The sequence below is a fragment of the Aphelocoma coerulescens genome, chromosome 18 (assembly GCF_041296385.1).
Source record: "Aphelocoma coerulescens isolate FSJ_1873_10779 chromosome 18, UR_Acoe_1.0, whole genome shotgun sequence".
In the NCBI taxonomy this organism is placed as follows: domain Eukaryota; kingdom Metazoa; phylum Chordata; class Aves; order Passeriformes; family Corvidae; genus Aphelocoma; species Aphelocoma coerulescens.
Genome location: NC_091031.1, coordinates 217,875 through 240,136, shown reverse-complemented (window position 1 = coordinate 240,136; position 22,262 = coordinate 217,875). Strand labels below are relative to the sequence as shown.

Below are 22,262 nucleotides of genomic sequence, written 5' to 3'. Positions count from 1 at the left end.
TTGCTCTGCTGCTTGTGGGTCTGGAGTATTTAGTGGTGCAAATGTAGAGTCATTTGGTTGGGGATTACTGGAATACAGGCCCCCCAAAAAAGACACAGTTTCCAAATTTGCTGATGCTTTTCCCCTTACAGCCAGGGATAAAAATAAAGGCAAGTTACACATCAGTTACTTGGATACAAAGAAAAGGTGCTAAAGCTGAACATGGGATCTGTTGGGTCTAAGCTAGTTTCTTTACTTACAGGAAAATATGTAAGTATTTTCTTACATTTATTGTTTCATCTTAAATACAAGTAAACTTTCATTTTGTACCCACTCTTCCTTTTAATAGCAGTCTAAAATGTCACTTCTTGAATGATCTGAAACTTTTCATTTTAATTTTGTTTCCCTGTTGCTAATTAATACTTACTAATTTTTTTGTGCCAGCATTGTTTTTCAAGCTCAGTAGCTCTTCTGCCTCTGTGGAGTAATCATGTCCAACCTTAGTCTCTACTTTATTGGATTAATAAGTCTATCTCGAGTAGTTTAAGAAGACTTTCTCCTCCTTTTCTTAGAATCTTTTCTTGCATCTGCTGTTGTGAGCTTACTTCTGAACTTGTACAATAAAAGTAATTTATATAGTATTGTTGCTGATGCTCAGTAGTTTCAGGAGGTGGGGAAGATGCTGTTGTACATGCATGGACCAGTTGAGCAGTTCTCATCAGCCCTGCTTGGGCCTTCCGCTATCTTAATAAAGTAAAAATATATTGTAAAACTACAGACAACTTGCCTTCTTCCCATGTCTGTAGGAAATTCCTGGAAGAAGCTCCACTGATGACAAAGTCTTTGAAGGAGTCCCGGCTGAAGGAGAAGTTGAAGCGTTACCCAAAGGTAATATTTGTTCATTTTCCAATCCCTCTGGCTAGTCCAGACTTGGGGATTGAGTAACTTGAGATTCAGTTGTGATCAACAGGCTCTTATAGGAAGATTTATATATATATAAGCTACTTATAGGAAGATTTTTCAAATTTCCATCCCTATTAATTGTCTGTGGGACTTGAGTAACAGTTGTGCCACGTGAAAACAGCTGTATTTTAGTGTGGTTGAGTGACAGGCAGTATAGTTGTTTCTGTTCTGTTCCAGATGTCTCAAAACCTTTCTGTTGTGCACACATCAGTCTGTATGACGGAGCCTTCCTACCTGCCTCTCTGTAGACATTTTGTTAGAATCCCATTGAAGGTTGAATGATTAGATGTTACAAGTTGGACTTATTTTACTCTATAAATATGATCCTTATGCAGTTCTCAAGTTAAGTGCTTTCTGACCGAGCTGGAAATACAAAGGTCAGAGGTATGTCAGGCGGATTCCTACTGCTGTGGACAGTTTAGGATGCCAGTAAACTGTCTGCACCTGTCCATGAGGGACTGTCTTTGTCGTTTAGTGCATCATTTAGCACAGGGAGCTCCTGCTCTCTGAGCAAGTGCTGCTGCATTTTACATCATAGTGCTTTGACAGATGAGCTCTTGTGCCCCCTTTGAAAGCCAGACAGCCCTTATTCTGTAAGAAGCTGCATAGCTCTGTTAGCCAGGTTGCTTTTCTATCCCTGTAAACACCTCGGATCTCCCCATTAAAAAAAAACAACAAAAAACCAACTTGCAGATTCTAAGCCAAGGGCAGGTGTTACACAGCAGTGATAAACCACTGTCCTAGTGTGCTTTGTATCTGTTTTAGGTGGTGTTGAGAGTTCATTTTCCAGACCGCCATGTTCTGCAGGGGTTCTTTCATCCTACTGAAACTGGTAAGACTGATCACCCCCTCAGCCTGTGCAGCTGTAACTCATGGCTCCTACCATGATGAGAGAGTGTGTCTGAACAGGTCTTTCTGCTGCCTGGGAAAGTAAAGCTGCTCTGAAAAGACAGCAGTAGGTAGTTACACTGTCCTTGTAGGGCCCCTGAATGGACTAAGAAGGGAGTCTGGGCTAATTAAATTAGCTAAGGGCTACTTGGTGGAGGTGACAAAATACTTGTCCTCAGGAAGCTGTCCCACTTGCTATCCCCTAGTTTGTGCCTAAATGATGTTACTGGGATGCATTTGGACACTTCCTCTGTGTTAATGCTTAAAACGTTTTTGGGGGGAAAACACCACCCCCTTCCCCAATACGAAACAAACACCAAAAAGTAGGAAGGAGAAAAAAACCGTTACCAACTGTACTAAGAGAGGATGTACCTTTCTGGCTCTGTCAGTTCACAAAAGGCAATCAGACCATGTACCAAGTAGCTCTTACTGTTAGTACTGGAGATCCTCTTATTCTCAGCTGTCAGCCATGTCTACCTGCACAAACTTTTTGATAATTTTATAGGCATCCTTAGATTTTTCCAAGGGACCAGTATGTCAAAGTGATTTGTTTTGTTTGTTTGTTTTGTCTACAAGAAATTTGTAATACCAACTGTGTACTTTTGAGGAAAAGGCAATCTCCATACCTTGTAGAGGGCAGTTCTGCTGTTACAAGTTAGCCTTCTTGCCCAGCATTTGAAGAACCTAATTTAATTCCGCAAACCTTTCTCTCCTTTTTCCACAGTTGGCATTTTGAGAGACTTTGTAAGAAGCCACCTTGCTGATGCAGAATTGCCATTTTACTTGTGTGAGTGCTGTTGGTAATATCTGGCCTTACTTTACAAAGCCTATTTCTAGCTGTGGTATGTTGGTGCCTGAGATACGACCTGGGAAGTGTCCCTAAACACAGCTTCACAGTGCAAAGAAGGCGTAACCTGCTTCCTTAGCCATGTTATGCTTCTGCCTAAGAAGCAGTCTCTGTGGGCATATATGAATTGTGTCACCCCTTCAGAGGGCAGGGATCCCTCCCATACCTGTATTTGCTGTTCTGGTTGCTAGGTGGTCCTGTTTTATAACTTGTTTTTTAACTTTAGTTGTTGCACCTCCCAGAACCGTCTTGAACGATGAAAGTCTGACGCTGTTTGAGGTAAGGACTCACACGTGGGCTCTGATTCTCTCTGGTTTGTTCTTCCCCTCACCCTGCCTCAGACTTCAGTTACTTTTAAAAGAAGCTGTGTAATGCTGTGATCCCTGTAGGCTTCTGCTCAGCCCAGCCAAGGCTAGTGGAACCAGGTGTTTTGGAGCACAAGCTCTTCACCAGAAGAGGTCCACCTTGTGCAGCAATAGGCAGAGGCACACTGGGGGCAGGGGTGGGGATTCACATTGTTTGGTACACTCTCCGTGCCCTACAGAGTTGGAGCTGTATTTAACCTGGAATGTTATTGCGAGAGCTGAGCTGAGGTGAGTGTGCTCTATCTGTAGCTGGGCTTGGATAGTAAGATAAGACTTGATGTGGACAGGGAACTGTTTTCAATTTCTACAGTGGGGGCTAGAGGCCGTATTAGACAAAAATTGGACCTTTTTGAAATCACTATGTGAGAGTCGATGTACATTGAGGAATATACATTCTCTTTGTGTAATTTTTCTCTGAAAATACTGAAATACAGGTTTTCAAATTCAGATTCCTGGAGATTTTTTTGCAAGTGACAGATAAGGTGATCTTGAAGTCCCTGGCCAGAGATTATTGGCTGTGTAGATCACACATGTGTTACAAGTGATCGAGTCACTTTGCCTCAAACTCACACTGTTTAAAACGTTCTGTCATTCAGAACTGCATGGACCATTCCAGACTGATGCATCGGAGATCCTTCAGAGTAAAGGCTCACACAGCGGCAGTGAGAATTCTTGTTTGATGCCTCTGAGGGAGCAGAAGGGCTGGGGTGGAGAGAGGGAGGGACTTTTCAGGCAGCATGGTGAAGCAGTAGGGATTAGCATGCCTCTGAAGTTGTTTGCAATGGGGTTTTCCAAGTTCCACAACTTCCTGACCAGGCCATGTGGAAGAAATACACATGCAGCTGCTTTTAGATGATTGAATGTTCAGACCTGTATCTGCCTCCTGTTCGTCCAGCCTCTGATGCTGGTTCTGGTTTCCCTTGTTAACTTTGGTCTGTCTTCTAAAATGTTTGAAATCCTCTGCTTACCTCTGTTTACCCCTTGCCTGCCTCCCCCGCCCTGCAGTACTGTTCTTTTAGTTTCTCTTTCTCAGTGCACATCTCGTGTTTCTCTGGATGTCTCCTGAAACATGACCTTTTCAGTAAAACACCACAGGAATAACTACATCTCATTGTCATTGAAATAAGAAGCCTTATGGCAAGAATTTTGTTTAATTTGCTGCATTAAAGCCTTTGTTCTGTACCTGGCACCGTTACTGGTGCTTGTATGTGTGGCAGTTTCCCGGTTTCCTAGTTGTGACATTTACTGTGAAATTCATTCCTCGTGGCAACTTCCTGAAACATAAAATCATGTTAAAATCTTGTTCTTTAAAGACTTAGAGGTGCCTTACAGCCCAGTCTTAGGGACTTCATTAGAAATCACAGCTTTGTGAAGAACCTGGTCGATTTTGGTGTCGAACACCTCCAGTCTGCAGTGACTTTCCTTGGACTGCAGTGCTTGGTGTGGCGCATGGCAAAGGTGCAAAGCCTTGACATTGATACAGAACTGGGACTGTTCAAGATGGTGTGCTCGAAAGCTGAAAATTCTTTGCAAATGGACTGTTTTAAGGAAGGGATTTTTTCTCATTTCTCATATCCTCTGTCACCACGAAGGAGGAATAACGTCCAACTAAGATAAAGGGTGTCAAATCCAAACTTGACTTAAGATACATTTTTATTCATGCCACATGTAATCACACCATAGTCAAACTAGGGGTTATGTTGAGAATTTGGGTATAATTGAAGTGAAATGGAGTTTTAAACACAGTCTTAACTATACAGAACCAGTACAATTGCAAAATGAGGAAAGCAAGTAAAATCTCACACTTACAATACTTTTTAGGGATTGTAACATGATATTATGAAGAGATTATTATCACATTGGTTAACAGTTACATGACTTTGCATTTTTGGCTTACCCAGCTGGCTCAACATAGGTGAATGTGATGATGTGCAGGGAAAATAATTTGAGCTTCATATGCAGCTCAGTGAGCTCTTGTGTTGATCATTATGGCTTTGGAGCAAAATCTTAAGGTGATGAAATTATCAGCTCATTACTGATGAATGAATAGCAGTCAAATCCAAAACGACCTTCCCAAAAGCAAAGTATTCAGAACAAAATAGAGACATCTGTGTATGGACCAGGGTTTATGTGAATAACATGCAGATCTGGTCTCACATCTTCAAAAGGTGCTGGTTAAAGTGCAGAGAAGGGGAATGAGATTCATCAGAGGTCTGCAATGTCTCCTGTCCAGAGAAAGACTGAGTAGGCTAGGACTTGCCAGTCTGTAAAAGATGTGACTGGAAAAGGAATAACGTGCCAAGGAGAAGCTGGAATGCCTTCAGTTCTTGTTCTCAAGTATGAGTGAGTGGCATCAAGAGAAGCAAGCAGGAGCTAGAATAGATGGAAGAAGGTAGCTGTTTGTGTGTCAGAAAACTGAGGCGTAGAATTCCTTGTCACAGGGTGCTATATACTAAAAGCATATACTGATTTGAGAGAAATTTGGACAAGTTCAAGGAAGATATTTAGTAAGTGTGTCTTAATATATGGGAACCTCCTCAGGAAGCTTCTAAACTGAAAATCGTTGCTAGCTAATCACTTATAAGCAAGGATACTCCTCTCTGTTCATCTGGTTTTTGTTCACTGTTAGGATACTGGCTGGATTGAATGGACTTCTGCTCTGCCTATGGTTCTTCTGTCCTTGGGAGAGCTGTGTTTAATGCCAGTGGCTGTGTAGCCTATGTCCCTTGCTTGGGGCCCTTCAGCCCTTTCAGGTCATGGTCTGTTATGGCAGGAATGATTCTGTGTTTATAAACATTTTATTTGGATGAAGCATCAAACAGGAGGGAAACAATTCCTGCAGAGAACTTGTCATGCTGTTCTGGTTACCCGAACTGCTGTCAAAGACCACAGAGCTCTGACCTGTGAGGATGGTGCCTTATCCCAGTTTGGGCTGGCTGATGCTGGGAGAAACTTTGCTGCCATTAACCAATGTAAATCCTTATTCCTCTTTAACTTTCACCATGTTAGTGCAGGCCCAGTGCCATAATTTTCCTGCTTGGGTAAGTTTTCCCTTCGGCTGGGGTCTGGGTGCCTGGAAGAAAGGGGCTGAAGAACCTTTCTTCTCTGGACAGAAACAGGTGTGGAAATCACTCCAGCTGTTGTGTCCATGCCCACTGTGTCATTGTTGGATGCCCTGTTTAGAGGCAGAGGCGTCTGTTCCCAGTGAGGCTGCACTGCCTGAGCCTCGGGGCTCTCAGTAAAAATAGCCCTGGCCTAGACCAGGAATGAAAGAGGTAATGTTTGTGGTGCTGGGGTAGGAGGGGCAGTGCTGGGAGTGGGACCTGCTCACTGCTTCTCACCTGAGGTTGTGGCCTTTGAAGCTGAGAAATCTTCAGTCTGGGAAGAGGTTTGTGTGGGCCAGGGGTCTCCATTGGCTGCAAGACCGAGAGCTGTAGAGCAGGCTGCAGTGCCTGACTGTGCCCTGGATGGGGCTAGGCTCTGTGCAGGGGGGGTTGTGGAGATTTTTTCCTTTTCATTCATCCTGTGGTCTGTGGAAGGGAAACATCTTGTATTTTAGTCAGAGCTCCCCTTCTGTTCCCTGATCTGGAAGGAGGGAGGTGAAAAGACAAAGCTGCTCTGTAAAGATAGGAGGGAAATTGTTAAGGTACTTTGTAAAATAATGTGACTTTGGGGCTGGGGAAAGAGGAGCTTTGCTCTAAGATGACCTGGCAGTGCCCAGCACCCCTGTAGTGAGAAAGCTTGTTCTGGAATAACAGTGTTGTGGTGCATAGGATGTGAATGTGAATGAAGTGCTGTGGAGTATGCAGTTCTTCTGGACCTCATTGGAAAAAGAGAGCTCGGGTAAAGTAACGGTATAACTAATTGCTCAAGTTTTTTGATGTGTCTTTGTTGGGTTTGGAGGATGTGTGAAAGGTTCGGGAGGAAGTTTGTCTTTAGTGGTAATACATCTCTTTAAGGGTTCAGGCTGTATCATGCAACTGCCGAAATTTACCACTTTTGCCCCAAATGCTGCATGTCAGTCATGTCAGCATTGGCCTCTTGGGATGCTTGGCACCCAAAGATACTGGCTGGATTGAATGGACTTGTGCTGGATTGAATGATGATGTGCTCCCCTTGCAGAGATGCCTGCACATAACCTGACTCTTGATTTTTCCAAGGCAGGTACTACTGTGGTGTATCTAGCCATTCTGGATTTTTTTTAACATTTAATTTTTGTGTTATCCCAGGTCCTAAGTTAGCAGTAGGCTATCCTCCACTCTAGAGACTACTTTGGTGTTGTTGGTAAGGAAAAATGGATGATGTCTGAGGCAGTAATGTGAGCACATTGGAGCATTCAAATATTTATAAATTACTGAAATTCATGCTGGAGCCAGTAACAGGAGTGACTACAGATGGTGGAGTACCATATTACCAATACTTCTGCTCTTTCCACCATCTCCCTCCAGTCACGCTGACAAGCTTGGCACCACATTCGTTACATTTGATCACTTACAATGAAGGGAGAACCTTTATGCTGCAAGCAAAACTAGGAAAAAAGACAAATGTTGTTGACTTGTTTGCCAAGATACTTGGACCGAAAGAACTGTCTGAAGTGAATTTTCCCAAAATCTGTGTGTATTTACAGTATAGTGAACACACAGATTGGCAGCAGTGTGGAGTTTTTGGAACCCATAAAGACTTCAAGGCATTACTTTGATTTTTTTTTGTTGTTGCTGTTTTTGCTGGCAGCCTTCTCCTCGTGTCCCTTGAAGTGTTTTGTAATGTTTTGCTCTCCAGAGCTGATCAACCGCAGACTTCCCTGTTGTAGCACTTGGCTTTGGGTTCCTTATAGCTCCAGTGGCTTGTTTGTGTTTTTTCTAGGCTGTCTGAGCTTTTCAGAGTTGCTTCTTAGCTTCTTTCTACTCCCAGAAACAGGCAGTTTGTAGTGTGTATCTGGGGTGGGTTACTGGAAAAAAAAATCATTGATTGCTGAGTTAATACTAGGAAAGAGTTAGCAGAAAGTAGGAGTACCAGTCACTGGAAAAGTCGAGGCAGCAGAGAGGGCAGGAGGCCATCCTCTGTCTACAGAGGAGTTGAAGGAATCCACAGGCTTCCACATAAATATTTAGGTCTTCTAGTCAGATCTTAGAGTGCAGTGGGTGTTTCCTCTGTCGCATACCATGAGGCAGAAATCCAGATGAGCTGTTTGTTCCTTTCTTTGCCTTTGGTTCTCTTTCCATATCCTATTTGTTAATGCCAGTTTGGGCAGCATATCTGGCATGCTTGTTCAGTGAACCTGACTACGGCTAAGGCAGTACGAAGCCTTCTCTTTGGCAAGAGTCTGAATGCAATTTCAGAAAAAATTACTTCATCAGAGTCAGTCCATCAGAGGCATTTCCTGTGGCAGGCCTTGTGGTTATTGCACTCACTAGCAAAGAAAATTGCAATTAATACTGACATTCATCCAGCACAGAGGATGGCATTCACCTAAAAGTCTTAGTCTTCTCCATCCAGGATTTTATCATCTGACTGCATTTGGCAGCAATCTCACCTTCTCTTTGTGGTGAGGTCTGTTACTTACGCTTGCAGAGACTGTCCATGCTTGCCTCATGATGATGGCTTTGAGGACAGCTGGGTTCTTTGGTTCCAGTAAGAGGTTCCTTGCACAACTGAATTCGGAGTGGAAATCCTGCCCAAAATGTTCACTGCTACTGTCAGTTTTGAAGGCCAGATCTTTCTGATCTCAGCTATCAAGTTCACAATGAATGCTCCTTTATACCTGGATTCCTTCATAAGTAGCCTTCTCAGAACAGTGTTTTCAAATCTTATCTTTGCCTTATGAATTTTAAAGGTCCCCTGCCTTAGCCGGATCAGACCCTCCCCATGTTGGCCACGGAATATCCATCTCCTCTGGCAGTTGAAGTCCACATTGGGCAGCTTTGTTCTCAGGTTATAAACAACATGAACCACTTGATCTGCCGCTTTCACCATGACTGTGGTGTTTATTTCTGTTTCAGCAATGCTGTGCAGTCTTGCTGGAGAAACTTTTGATCCACCGGCTTTCCAGTTGAATTTTCCAAGAGTTAGTTTATGTGTTTGTGGTGGGTGTACTCTGCAGTATTTCATGTTGGTAGCTAGGGTTTCTCCTTCCATGCGTGTGTTCCTTTGAAGTGCTTATTTTCTTATTCATCTTCCTAACATCAGTCTAACAGCAGACCTGTGGCACTCTGATCTTCTCAGATTGTGTAACGGAAAGAATGCTGCTCCTTCTGGCAGCTGCGAGTTCCCTTCAACAGCAGCTTCTGCCTGGTCTGACAGCATCGCTCTGTCAGGGAAGAGAACAACTGCCTGGGAATAATGTACATCATCTACAATGCTCTGTTCTAGGATTTTTTTGCATATGTATGTCTGAGAAAGAGGAAGTATTGAGGTGTTATTTGGGGAGGGTTCTGCCTGAACTATTTTCTGTGTTCTAGAGAACAAGTTACTAAAACATGTAGTAGAACAAAGCAGAAATGTTTCTCTGCTGTATCATAGCTGGATTCACAAGGGACTGTTGTTCTAATGTGGATATTTTTATCGTGGAATGTGAGATGCAGCAGCCCCAGTGTGCTGCTCCACAGCCATGATGCCGTGCTGTCACAAACCACGCTCACCACCACAGTGTCCGAGTAACTGTTCACTATCTCTGAGTAAAACCGGAGTTACTCAGCTGCATAGTTTCAGACTAAATGTGGCTTTATGAGTAACAAGCTGGTACCACTTCAGATCTCTGAAACAGAAAGTGTTCATTTAAACTTCTGCAGCTGTAACTAAGTAAATGGATGAAGCTGTGTTACATCTTTTTAAAATCTGAGGAGCAGTTCATTTGGCACGATGCTTATTAAAAGAGGAGGGTAATAGGCAGGACATTGACTTTCTTTTCACCTTGCCTCAGTGACTTTCTAATCCCTTCAGAAGAAAGCTGTCCTGTGATTATGATCTTCGATGGGGCTCTGGAGACTTATGTGCTTAGTTCTCATTTCTGCTGCTGCCATTCTATGTGACCTTGAATACGTTATTTAATCTCTTTAGGTCTCAATTTTTTGTCTGTATAAAAAAGAAAAGCCCCAAAAAACTGAAACAAAAAAGGAAATCCACAAAAAAACCAACCCACAAACTCAAAATACTTTTATTTACATCGCATCTATGTAATTGCACAATGGAACACTGTTTTCAGTTGAATTTCTAGGTGTTGGTGTAGTAAATCTGACTGTATGTTGTAAATATGCCTTGCACAGTGTGATTTGAACATTATAATTCAACAGATTAATAGCATCTATTTCCCCAGTCAGAATGGCAGTTTCTTTGGCTGGAAATCAAGGCAGCAAGGAAGAGAAATGCTGGGTGTTGGAGTGTAGTAACTGGCTGTTGGCTCAGTCCTATTGTAGTAATTTTCTGCATATAAGTGAGTGGAGCTTTTTGAGTTACTTGTTTCAAATATCCTTTGATTCTTTTGGTCAGTCTGGCAGGCTCAGTGTGATTCTAAAAGTTCTCAAAAATCTGTTCTGATTGACAGATGTTCTTGTAAGAACCCTGTACAGTGAAGTGAAGAACTGCAAAGTTATTCTTCTAGAAATTGGCAGATACATTAGAACAACTGCAGGCATTAGAACAGCTGACTTGAGAATACAGTTTTTCGGTGATGGTCTGTCTATGTTGGAGTGAAAGCTCCTCTGGACTCAGGCCCAGAGGGAAGCCAAAGCACGGGTTGAATTAAAACCTTTAGACAAGCTGAGATGCGTGAAGCCACACCAAAGTGAAATAGAAATATAGATTTTTTTAAACTTTTAGTAGAAATATATGCTGAGTGCCTTAAACATTAAAAAGCTGCAGCAGAGACCTTAAATACAGTTCTTGCTGCAGCAGTGTTACCTTTTCACAGAATCCTTTACTTTAGACAAAATATAGATAGAATTACACTGTTCACATTTTTTAGATAGTGTGTTCACATAAACAGTAAGAACTGATAGAAACTGTATACGCAAATCTGTGTAATACCTATGTAACACTTGTGTAAGACTTACGACTGTTAGACCAGGATAAGTTAGAAAAAGGAAAACTAGAATAGTGTATTATTCTTACTGGTCAATTAGCAAATATAATCCACACTTCTGTAAGAAAAAATATAGAGAGCATATAGAAGAAGAAGCTGTTTTCTGCCTGCTGTTTGTTGTTGCTGCTTGTCTTTATCATGTAACCCCCTTCGAACTCTGCCTTCAAGAAAGCTGTGCAACTGTGAAATAAAGAACTCGGCAGAACAGCAGCCTCCTCTGCTCTCTTACCCTAGTCCGAGAAAGAAGGGTACCCCGTCAAAAGCTCAACATGTCTAGTGTTTGATTGTTACATTCTTAGGTGTGTTAGAGAATGCTGAAGGCATTGACTTTGGGCTCATATGTTTTCCTGGACAGAATCTATTAAAACCTTCTCATCTTTATGGTAAGACAGTCCTTGGACTGGGGGATCATTCTACTGGCCTGCCTTTATTTTTTAATGTGAAATTGCTGCTGATTTAAATACTTACAGATGATAAAAGCTCTGTGACAGCATTAGGTCCTGCCAGTGACTGGCTAGAGAATTCCTGGGTGAGGTGTAGCTAGCTGCCTTCTGTGCTGAACCCTCAGGGAGTGCTGGGATTGGGGTGGTACCTGACAGTTCCACACAAAAGAAGCTAGACCAAGTGTTCTGTGCATGAGCCAATAGTCTATTTGAATTGAAGAAAAATAACTTACTCTGTGTTAGCTGACCCCTAGGAAAGGATAGGGATGCAGGGAAAGGAGCCATGGGAAGGACATTACATTCTGTGTACTTGAGGGCTGCCATCTAGCTCCTTTAAGTTTCTTTCAGTTAAGATTTTGAACTGAAACATTTGGACTGATGTTTTGCCAGCAGTGGGAAATGGTTGTGGACGTGGATCCTGAAACTGAGAACTATGGTTATTTGACGACCTGTGAGTAAATAGGGTAGAGGTTTATATTGGGGCACAGTCTGTCTGTGTGTTTGTTGGTTGAGTGAGTCTGTCTAGCTCTTGGTCTGTGTTTCTCACTCTCTTTCTCTCTTTGTGCCTCACACAGGCCCTGCCATGAATTTTCTCTGACCCCTTGGGGCCATTCCCACATGCGGCTTTGATGTGTGTGCCCAGAGCTTGATTGACAAGGAAGTTTCAGTGGCAGCAGCAGAGAAACGAAGAGAAAAGGGCAGGGCTTTGAACTAAAGGGCTTTGAGCTCCGAGTTTTTGTGCTTACTTATCTCCTTCAGAATGTTAATTATTTACCAAGATAATTGGTTGGGAGGCAAAAAAAAGAGAGGGGAGGTTATTAAAAAATTCCAACACTAACACACTACAAAAACCTCATTTTCAATCTTGCAGCTGGCATGAAAAGGATGTTGTGTGTAAAAGGGCTTGAGTGTATGTGTGTTGGGGGGGCCCTTTTTAAGGCACCCATTTCCTAAATAGACGAATGCTGTGGAAACATCAAAGCTCTTGTGAGAGTTTTTTCTAGGGTTTCTAAACCATGTCTGGTACTTTTCAATTAAAAAGTTTATGGAGAGCTGTCTTTGTGACTGGAGCAGGCAACCTTAGGCCCTGTTGATTGGGAATGAATTGTTAAAAGACCTGATAAATAATTATTTTGCTAAAATGTCAGTTCAAAGATGTGAATTCGCCTGAGTGCTTTAGCAGGAGCTGAGTCTTGGAGTAAAGTGATAAATGTCTCCTGTTTCAGCCTAGCGTGATGTGCTTGACTGTGCTGCATCAGACAGTCTCCTGTAGCCTCTGGATTAATGTCCAAAAAATGTGTAATACCATATGATGATCTAAAGCTTGTAGGCAGGAAGAGAGGTGAAGCTATTTCATTTTGCCTTCAGTTAATACAACTTTACTAGTCTCCATATTAGGCAGCAGTCCATAGTCTCCTCTGTGAAGATCAGGGTTCTGTTGAGTTCCAGTAATTGCTGTGCTGGATTAAGTCCAAGGACCATCACTCCAGTATCCAGATTGGGCTGATGGTGGCAACAGAGGCTCAAGAAAACTCCAGAGCAGTCAGTCCGCCCTGCACAGTTCCCAAGTATGCATGAGTGGAGCAGTGATTTGTTTTTATCTGGTTATTTATTTATTTATTGGATCAGTGTGACAAGTTTAGTGTTACTATTTTGCCAGGGAAAATGTAGACCATTAATTAACATTTGCTGTACAGTTTCTGGCTATAGTGGTACTTGCCTCTTTTACACCATGATGATTAGGTTTCTTTACCTGTCTCTTAGTACAAGGCTTCCTAAAAGCTTAACAGAATTGTTTCAGCTAGTTATTCTTTATAAGGCATTATACTGGCATATAATGCAGGTAATAAATACAATGGTTATTTTTTCAGAATCCTTTCTGGTACAGCTGGTTATGCCATCTCACATTAATCTTCTGCATATCATACCCTTTTAAAAATCTAAGCCTGAGCTTGCAGTAGTGTGTTTTTAGCATGAAATTTAATAACTTTGACTCTCTTGCTCTGCGTTTCCCTTGGGAGCACTTGGATGGACCACCGGATGTGGTGGTGTAGTGCTTTGTAATATATCACTGAGTTTTTTTGAAGGTGTGGTGTGACAGTATGGTCACTGTAGGTGGCAGAGCAACCTCCATAGGTCGGTCCCTCCTTTATACCTACAGGTGCATTTGTGATTCCTTAGTTGAACTGGGGGTGTGTGAGTCCAATTTTACAGTTTTTCTGGTGCCCAGAAAAGGACCGAAAGATAATGAAGGGACCTGCATCTGACATACGGGGAGAGGCCAAGAGGTAGTCAAGGTTGTTCAGCCTGGAAGAAAGAAGCTCTGGGGAGTTTTGTCAATGTGTGTAGTAAAATAGATGTGAAACAGCAAGGGGTATGGGCCAGAGTTCTTAGCAGTGCCCTGTAAAAGGACAAGAGGAAGTGGACACAAATTACAGGAACTTCTATTGAAATAAAAGGAAAAAAAAAAAAACACCAAACCCACTGGATAGAAAAAAAATTTGAATATGGCAATTATACTGATAAGTAGGAACTAGGAATTCAGGTTGGATTTATAAAAGGAAATACTTCATCCTGGAAAGGTGGTGAAACTAGATAAATTTCAACTAGAGACAGGGTGTAAATGTAATACAGTGGTATAGAATAGATTTTGTGAGGGCATAGCTGGATTTTTCTTTTCTTGCTGTCAGCCACTCAGGTCTTAGAAGATTCTTCATCATATTCATGTTATCTGCTCAGCAGTGCAGAATGTGGGTGCAATACAATGGCCTGGGATATGGGGACAGAGGAGAAGGCATGGCAGGGCGTTGCTGCAGTGAGCACTTGCTGTAGAGGTCTCATCACCTGTTTGGTAGAACAGATCATAAAATTTTCCTTCATGTTGTACTCTGAGTGGCCTGTGCTCTACACAAGTTTAGGTTTTCCTGAATTACAGATGGTTCAGTGACCTTGGCTTGAACTACATGAATTTGTCTGTAGCTGTCTAACCTGCCTCTAATGTTCACAGTGAACTGTGAAAGCATCTATAGACAGTGATACCTTCTTTTCCCATTTTGCTGCAGGCTAAACTTTTTCCAACTGCTGTCATTCATTTTGGATCTGAGGAGTGCAGGGGTGAGTGCGTTTCCTCTCTCCTTCAGCTGACTGTGTAGTTCCTGTAGTAGACCCAGTATTACATCCTTACTGGCAGAGTTCCTCTGACAAAAGAAACTGCAGTCCTTGAGAATGCTGGTGAATGTCCCCATTTTGACTGGCTAAAGCTTTTCAGAGCTGGTTTGGTTAGTTAGCTTTAGCACAGATGTAGACATTGTACCTTTTTTGTGGGATTTGATAGGCTGGGGAGTAGGCATTGTCTGCTGTGGGATCAAGAATGATAGAAAAATGACTGTAGGAAAAAAAAATCCTGTTCAAAATGTTAACTAGACAAATGTCTATGAAATGCTTTTGCAGACCTCCTGTGGTAGTGGACTGGCTGGAGATGGTAGAACAGATCTTTGGTTCTTTGGCATCTCTGGTTTATGCTTAGAATTCCTGTTTCTCCCAGTATGCTCTGACTTCACAGAAAAGTTTCTAAGATGCAGTGAGTGCTGAAAGAAAATGTCAAGATCTTGAGGTTTGAATGATGAAATAGAACACCTCTGAATTGTGAAAGAAACTGGCATGGTTTAGTAATGTCCTGTGTCATTTGGGGGAAGGTGATGTAGGTTTACTGAAGTGTACAGCAGATACTTTTTGAGCTGAGAGCTATGTGATACTGTGGTGATTGATGTCTCTGTTACCAAATAAGTGATTTGGTTTCACTTCTAAACAGCTTGTTACCTGAAATCGGACCTGCTGAGCTCTGCAGTTTCTCCTTCTGCAGCTGATTTATTAGTAGCCAGGTATGTTGGGGCTGAACAGAGTTGCAAATGCCTTACTATTTCAGGAATGGGAAGCATGAAATGAGCCCATCTTATTACAAAGAAATGTGCTTTAAAGATACTAAGACTTCCTTCTCTCCAGAAACAATCATACTGTCATACTTGACTTCACAGCTTTGTGAGTCCTTCGCAAAGTAGGATTTCAGTGACTTAAGTAAATACTAGTGCTTCTGTATTGGAAAAAGAAGAGCCTTTTCAATCTAACTTTAAAAGTTTAAAGGTGGTGGTGGTACAGGGAGCTATTATGAAAAATGAAGTTTAATTCTACTTGCTTATTTCCTTTCTCAGATGTTTGTCCAGATCATTAGTTCCTTCTGCTTCACCAACCTTAGCATCAGTGGCTCCATCCCTATCTGAACCAGAAACAGGAAGTGACAAAAAGACTATTGAGCAACCAGAAGCAGCCAGCACACAGGGAGCTCCACAAGTGTTGAGAAAATACCCTGGGAAAATACCCAAATGGCTGAAGCTTCCAGGTATCAATGAATCAGAGGAGAAGAGCTCTGCTCATTCTGAGCTGCCCCAAAAGGCAGTCTCCTCTCTGCCAAACGTGTTGTATATTGGTGGTATTGTTGCAGATGTCAGTTTATGCTTGCAGGACATTTGGTTTACTGCTTGTCAGTCACAAATTTGTTTGTGACTTGAACCTCAGCCTTCACTGGAGAAGTATCTGAATGCAGACTCTGAACATTGGGAAGTCTGATGCCTAAACCATATGCTTGCTGTATTTTAAACTGTGTTCTGGGCTTGATGTGCTGAGCTCTTATCCCTGCCAGTGTAGTTCAAATACTAATAGGCTGGATATTCTACATACCCATGTAATCTGTGCCCATGTAATCCGTTATATCTCTGACATAACTTTCCTTTTGCTGCTGTAGTCTGTTTTAGTACTTTTATTTCTCCTGAATTTTTTAGTTGGTCTTCCTTTTTTTAATCTTCACTGCAAACCAGTAGTGAAGGTTTTCCATAATTAAGATTGCAACCAGGTGTCCATTATGACTTTTCTCTTGTTTTATCCTGGTCAGAAAACTGCAACCTTGTTTTTAGTCCCAGAACAAATGGCTTATGTGTGTATTTTAGACAAGACTTTATACAAAATATGAAGTAATTAGAAGGAGAATTCCTGAATTAAACAATTGGCAATATTCACTTTTTGATGCAGTGGCAAAGATGGGGGGGGGGGGGGAGGGAAGAGAAAAAAAAGGGAGGGGAAAAAAAAAAAAAGAGACAGTCAGCTCCTTTAATGACAACAAACCTAGTAATTCTTATATGGAGTCACCTGGCTAATAATGCCAGATGTTAGCTTCCTGGATGAGAATGTTAGTATTTGTTTCTGGAAGATAGTGTGGGGCTATCAGTTCCAGCAAGCAAAGGGTAAGGCGTGAAGGCTGCAAACAGTGGGCCAGTGTGTTTCCCTGCTGTGGCTGGTCTGGCTTAGATTGGTGCTGAGATGCTGATGCAGTGGGAAATAGGATCTTCACTGCTTCCCATTTCCAGTATGTTTGAAGCATTGCACTTGAAATAGTTTTCTTTCCCGAGATTATCTGGATAAAGTACAAAATATCATCTCACCTACCTGTGCAGGTTTCCCATTTAACAGCTGATATGAAAGGTCAATAGTATGCTCTAAGCCACATGTTAATAACATGAAGGATGAAGTTCCCTGCTCTGAAAGTTGTGATGTATTTACCATTTCATCTCCCCAAGTGCTCTCTTGTGGTCCCCAATGCTGCCTGAGCACAGCAGTGACTAGAACCTTCAGCTACCAGATCATGTTATTGAGAAATGAGTAAGTGCTAATTACATGTTACGTGTTTTAATGGTACCATGTTTATTTTGTAGGTGGAAAGAGATGAAACATCCTGGGCTGCTGGATCACCGAGCTGTGCCCTTTTCTCCACAAACTTACTAAGGATGTGTAAGATGTGTTGGTGGCCCTGGAGAGATCTAATCTGTATGAACATTAGTTATAAAGAGAGAATGGCTATTTCAGATGTCAGTTGCACCTGGTGGAGGAGTGGAAGGCCTGTTTGTGGTCTTTTTGACTACAGAAGCAAGGTTAGAGGTTAAATTTAAGGTTTCTTGCATGCAAATAATAAGAATAGAGAATTAAGGGGGACATGATTCCTATATACTTTCTGCAAAGGACTTTGTTCCTATTTGTATTTTTAAATTCAACTCCTCCCAGTTCCACCTTCAGAGATGACTTGAGTCTAGCTGCCAGTATTCTAGCAGCAAGATACAATCTGGTTTAGCTTTACCTATAATTATTAAGTGGTGCCTAGAACAAGACTTTTTCTGCTTCTTCGCGATGAGGGTTAGTGCTGCTGATAATGCTGGACATAGATGGCTGGAAAATGAATGAAGAGGAAGCATTTAAGTCACTTAAACCAGTTCAGATCAGCCTTTCCTGTGAAGCTCTTGGGCTGCTGCACTTGTATTGTGTTCAGCTGCCAGAATCTTGTCAACAAGGAATACAAGTTCATGGAATGCCTGTTGAGCGTGTTTCTGCCCTAAGCTCTAGTTTTATTTTCACTGTGTATAATTACCATCAGTAATTATTACAGCAAGGAAGAAACCATCCACTTAAAGGGTCTCCTCAAATGACAGTTGATTGGTGGCCCGAGTATTCCCAGAGCAGGGTAGCTGTGCTCTGCACTGCAGTTAGTGTACAGGGAAAAGGCCCAATCCGGATCTTTGTCTCCTGCAGACATTGTAAGGGGATGATTATTGGTTAGAATTGCTGTTATGCTGGAGATGAACTCTGTAGTGGCACGGCAGTTATGGTGCTGGGTTTTATTTGAAGTCTTCTCCACGGATCAGTGGTCTGCAGAGAGCTGGGGTTCCATGGTACAGTAATACCGTGTTTTCCATTTTCCTTGTTTCCTCCCTGCACTATGTGTGCATCTGCACAATTTGTAGATGTAATAAAGCAAAGTGGCCATGGGAGCCCTTTTGGTCAGTCCCTTTGATACTTTCTTGCCCTGGCACTTGGTGTGTCTGTCAGTTCACAGGAACCTGCTCTCTTTTCAATACGCCTGTCATGACTCGTTCCCTTCCTCCCATTTTTTTCCAACAAAGCAAAACAGAGCTTTGTACCATCTGAATGAACTTCAAAGTGGCTAGAAAGGGCACCCTGGGTTCCTGGCACTTGTCATTGTCTCTCTGCCTGGACAACATTTCCCTTCAGGTCTAATTACTTCCAAATGCTCACAGAGATGCTTTGAAGAAACTTGGAGGGAGGGGGAGGCATGAAAGAAAGGTGGAAGAGGAAAAAGGAGACTCAAAGCAGAAGGAGCAAAGAATGCTTTAGCAAAAAAGTTGATTGATTTCTTATATGACACCCAAACATAAACAGGGAACGTGTGTGGCCACTGGCAGTGGGAATGTGAGAGCACTGTGTACAGCTCCTGTACTAAATCCTCCCTGTGGAAAGCAAGCCCTTCTGCCACTTGACAGCCTATAAAAGACATACCACAGCAGACCAGAAAAACCATTCAAATAATAAAATTTATTACTCTTTAGAGGATTAAGTGTGGGCCGAGCCTGTGCTCCATAGGACTGTCAGTATCTTGGTTTAGGTGCTGTATCAGGCTTATTCATGTCACACAAATCAGAGGTAGGCGGTAGCTAGAGCTGCCTTGTTGAATTTATACAGGATATCCTGTGGAGAAACCAAGAGCCATGGCTAATGATAAGTAGTGAAATACCTGTACTGGTGTTTTTGGTTCCCAGGATTAGAATATGCAGAAGTAGTGTGGTTGGGAGGAAAGCTGCAGTGTGCCTTCAGATGTGCTAGTCCTTATTTTTCTGAAGGGCACAGGTGACATCAAATAGTACAATCTGCTTAGCTGATTTGCTTAGGTGTTTTAGTTCTGGGTTAGCACCATAACTATCCCCTGCAAGCACCTGACATGGGAAAACAAGTTCAGGGATACAAGCAACAATACCAGTATTCCTGGGGCAGTTTCATGGGTTAAGTGTAGGGGCTTTACATTGCTGACTGTTCCCTCAGGCAGTTCTGCCCATGCTCCTCACTTGTGTAACTCAGCTGTGCATCAAACCCAATTTAACCACAAGAATGAAAAATTGCTACCTTCAATAGCTAGACAAGAGGTCTTATTCCCCTTCCCTATACAAAGAGTTACTTTTAGCTGCTGCTGCTATTCAATTGCTGCTTTACTGTGGATGTCCACATCAGCAGTTCTCTTCTCTGTGTGTCAGGGAAGGGAACTTGAGCCTTTTTAGGGCAGCAACTTTAGGACTGCTGTTTCAGTTGGAGGCAGAGATGAGGATCTGAAACTGGAAAAGGCAAGAAAGCAGGAGTGAATTCTTTAAGGGGGCAAGATGCCCCCACATTTAAAACTGTGGCCTCTTCACTAAGGTACTTGCTACAAGGATTCCTGCCCTACTGCAGAACAGTACCTGCAGATACCTGATGAGCTGGTTTTGTTTCAGTATTGCTTCTGCTATAGTAGGTGAACTCATCCCTAGGGTTTTAGGACATTCAACAGTAGTATCACTTGCTTTTCCTTTTGCAATTGCCTTTTTTTAACCAATGATTGTGGGGCTGAAGGCTGAACTAGGTCAGTTCCTTCATTGCACGTGTTGTACAGCTGAACAGTTGTCTCAGCTGAGAAGCTGCAATGCTGAGAGCTGGGGACTGCTTAAGCTGGTACTGTTACCAGAATATGTACTAAAACTGCATTTTTGTGGGGTTTCCAAGTGGCTGGTGTCCTGAGGGATGACCCTGATAGCTCCTAGCTCAAAGTGTACAGTGACCTACTGAGCCTCTGCCTGTCACAGCTGTTCCTGAGAAAAGGACTGCTAGCTATTGCTGATCCTACAGCCTGCAGAATGCCAGCGGCGGGAGCGTGCAGCCCCCAAGCCACACCACCATCAGCTGTGCTCTGTGCAGCCAGCCATGCGTTTCCCAGCAAAGCCAGTTGGGTTGTGTGGGTCCTGCCCACATGTGTAAGGTTTCTTATTTCACAGTGGCCCCCCTGCTGCTAGAGGGGCCAGGCTGTCCCATGATGTGGGATTCTCACACATGCTGTTTGTTTTTTGTCCTTTTTTCCTTTCGTCCTACAAAGATTTAGGGAAGAGGGTGGGTGAGGGGAAAACGCTGCAAGTCTTTGAAGCGACTTGACTTTTGATGATGAATTGCAGCAAAGAGCCTACACAAGGAGGGGAGACTTGTTTTTAACTTACTGATGTTTCTTTGTGAGAACAAATTTATAGCAGAGGGGGAGCAGCCTCTGAAGAGAATACTGAATGGTTAAAAGGTTTCAAGTATTCTTTGATGTCACAGCCCTGGAGAAATACTGGAAGGTAGTGACAGACAGACACTGTTTATTTATAAAATAAAGATCAGTTGCCTGCTCTTGGCAAGAGCCTGTGACTGAGCTCCTGTTAATGACCTATTCATTAGAAAGGCTTGGAGCTGCACCTAGAGTTGCTGTCACAGCTGCCTGCTGAGGCAATGAGATCCTGAAGGCTGGATGGTATTTCCAGCCTTTTAAGTCTTTCCATGCATCTCTGTGAAGCAGCACCTCATTCTCATGTTAGATGAGAAAGCAACAGCATCTTACCATGCTGTGAAGTACAGGCCTCTGTTACTGGGAGTAGGGCAGCAAGATTGAAACCAGATATGTGCTCAGCAGAACAAAACAAGCCTGTGGCAGCCTCTTCTCAAAAACGTTACCTGACAGCATTGTTCCTTTGGGCTGTGTTGTGCTTGGTAAAGGAGAGAGGAAACAGAAGCAAAATGGCAGACGAAGAAAGAGCTGAGACTGTTCATCCCAGAGTTGGACTCTGAGGCTGAGACACATGTTCGCTGTCAGGTCAGGACTGTCTGCTGACAGGTGACATGTGCTTCAGAAAGCCTCTAGAAATCCAGAAGCTGTAAGGAAAGAGCAGCAAGCCAGTCAGAACACAGACTGGGTTCTCAAAACAGCTCCTGAAAGGATGAGGATTAGGCTGTTTCAGCTCACATCCTCATCCTGCTCCCATGCAGTTCAGGCCCAGAGTTACATACCAGCTGTGGCAACACTTTCTCCAGCTGCTCAGTATCCACCTTCTTCAGGTCCTCTGCCTGAGCTTGCCGAGCTGCTCGAGCCGCCGCTTCTGCAGCCCAAGTGAAAGAAAGGGAAGAGCAGTGAGACGGGTCTGGGAGCTGTCACCTGGGGCGTCTCGTCCGGGGGGCTGGGCTGGTGTCCTGGGAGGAGGGAGGTGGCCCAGCGCCCCGGAAGAGTCCGGGAAGCTTCGTCAGGACTCCAGCTGTGCAGGAGGCAGCAGAGCTGAAGCAGGACTGGATGAGTCGAAGGTTGGCCAGGTGCTCGGGGAGGAGGTGGGAGCCTATCGCCCTAAGGCTGGGGCGGGGGATTGGCCCTGCGCGCTGACCTCGGACGAAGACCTTCAGCAACTCGGCCACCAGCAGCTGCGCGTCGGCATTAACTGCAACGACACGGCGCTTAGGGAAGGCGGGGACTAGGCCCAAGCGGCCCGGACCCGCCCGCCGCCGCAGCCTCGGTACCTCGAGTCCTCCCGTCCCGGAAATGGAGGCGGAGAAGCCGGTCCACGGTGTCCTGCGCGGAGAGAGGAACGAATGAGCGGGGCCGCGCTCGCCGCTCGGGCCAGCGCCCCTCGCCCGGAGCGGCCGCACCTTCCTGAAGCCGCCGGTGCGGCCGTCCCGCTCCTCCATGTCCCGCGCCCTGCTGGCCCCGCCTCCTGGAGGCGCGCGGCGGGCGGGAACACGCGCGGCCAGGGAGCAGTTCCGGC

General features: G+C 43.6%; 2 protein-coding genes across 4 annotated transcripts in view; one reads left to right on the top strand and one right to left on the bottom strand.

The window, feature by feature from the left end:
- ASPSCR1 (ASPSCR1 tether for SLC2A4, UBX domain containing) overlaps positions 1 to 18,446 on the top strand; it is a 37,694-nt gene extending 19,248 nt beyond the window's left edge. For 2 of the 3 annotated variants that reach the window (XM_069032397.1, XM_069032399.1), the window contains 8 exons: positions 786 to 867; positions 1,708 to 1,774; positions 2,555 to 2,617; positions 2,904 to 2,956; positions 14,625 to 14,676; positions 15,374 to 15,443; positions 15,771 to 15,958; positions 17,325 to 18,446. In XM_069032397.1, coding sequence (XP_068888498.1) covers positions 786 to 867; positions 1,708 to 1,774; positions 2,555 to 2,617; positions 2,904 to 2,956; positions 14,625 to 14,676; positions 15,374 to 15,443; positions 15,771 to 15,958; positions 17,325 to 17,338 — 589 coding nt within the window. In that variant the 3' untranslated portion in view covers positions 17,339 to 18,446. Of the gene's footprint in view, positions 1 to 785; positions 868 to 1,707; positions 1,775 to 2,554; positions 2,618 to 2,903; positions 2,957 to 3,638; positions 14,677 to 15,373; positions 15,444 to 15,770; positions 15,959 to 17,324 lie in introns of those variants that run through there. The other variant, XM_069032398.1, reaches the window with a different exon arrangement.
- Positions 18,447 to 18,973: 527 nt separating this feature from the next.
- Positions 18,974 to 22,240, bottom strand: CENPX (centromere protein X). The gene is made up of 6 exons (XM_069032413.1): positions 22,147 to 22,240; positions 22,018 to 22,069; positions 21,885 to 21,938; positions 21,520 to 21,608; positions 21,187 to 21,384; positions 18,974 to 19,146 (listed from the first exon to the last, which is right to left on the bottom strand). The coding sequence occupies exons 1-5, from the start codon at positions 22,183 to 22,185 to the stop codon at positions 21,370 to 21,372; spliced, it is 249 nt and encodes an 82-aa protein (XP_068888514.1). The 5' UTR covers positions 22,186 to 22,240; the 3' UTR covers positions 18,974 to 19,146; positions 21,187 to 21,369.
- Positions 22,241 to 22,262: the final 22 nt, after the last annotated feature.

Bases quoted from the DNA above. Each gene is read 5' to 3' on its own strand.
- CENPX (XM_069032413.1), bottom strand. From the start codon at position 22,185: ATGGAGGAGCGGGACGGCCGCACCGGCGGCTTCAGGAAG. The intron at 22,070-22,146 runs GTGCGGCCGCTC...CTCTCCGCGCAG, and splicing joins GCACCGGCGGCTTCAGGAAG to GACACCGTGGACCGGCTTCT. The intron at 21,939-22,017 runs GTACCGAGGCTG...GTGTCGTTGCAG, and splicing joins CCGGGACGGGAGGACTCGAG to TTAATGCCGACGCGCAGCTG.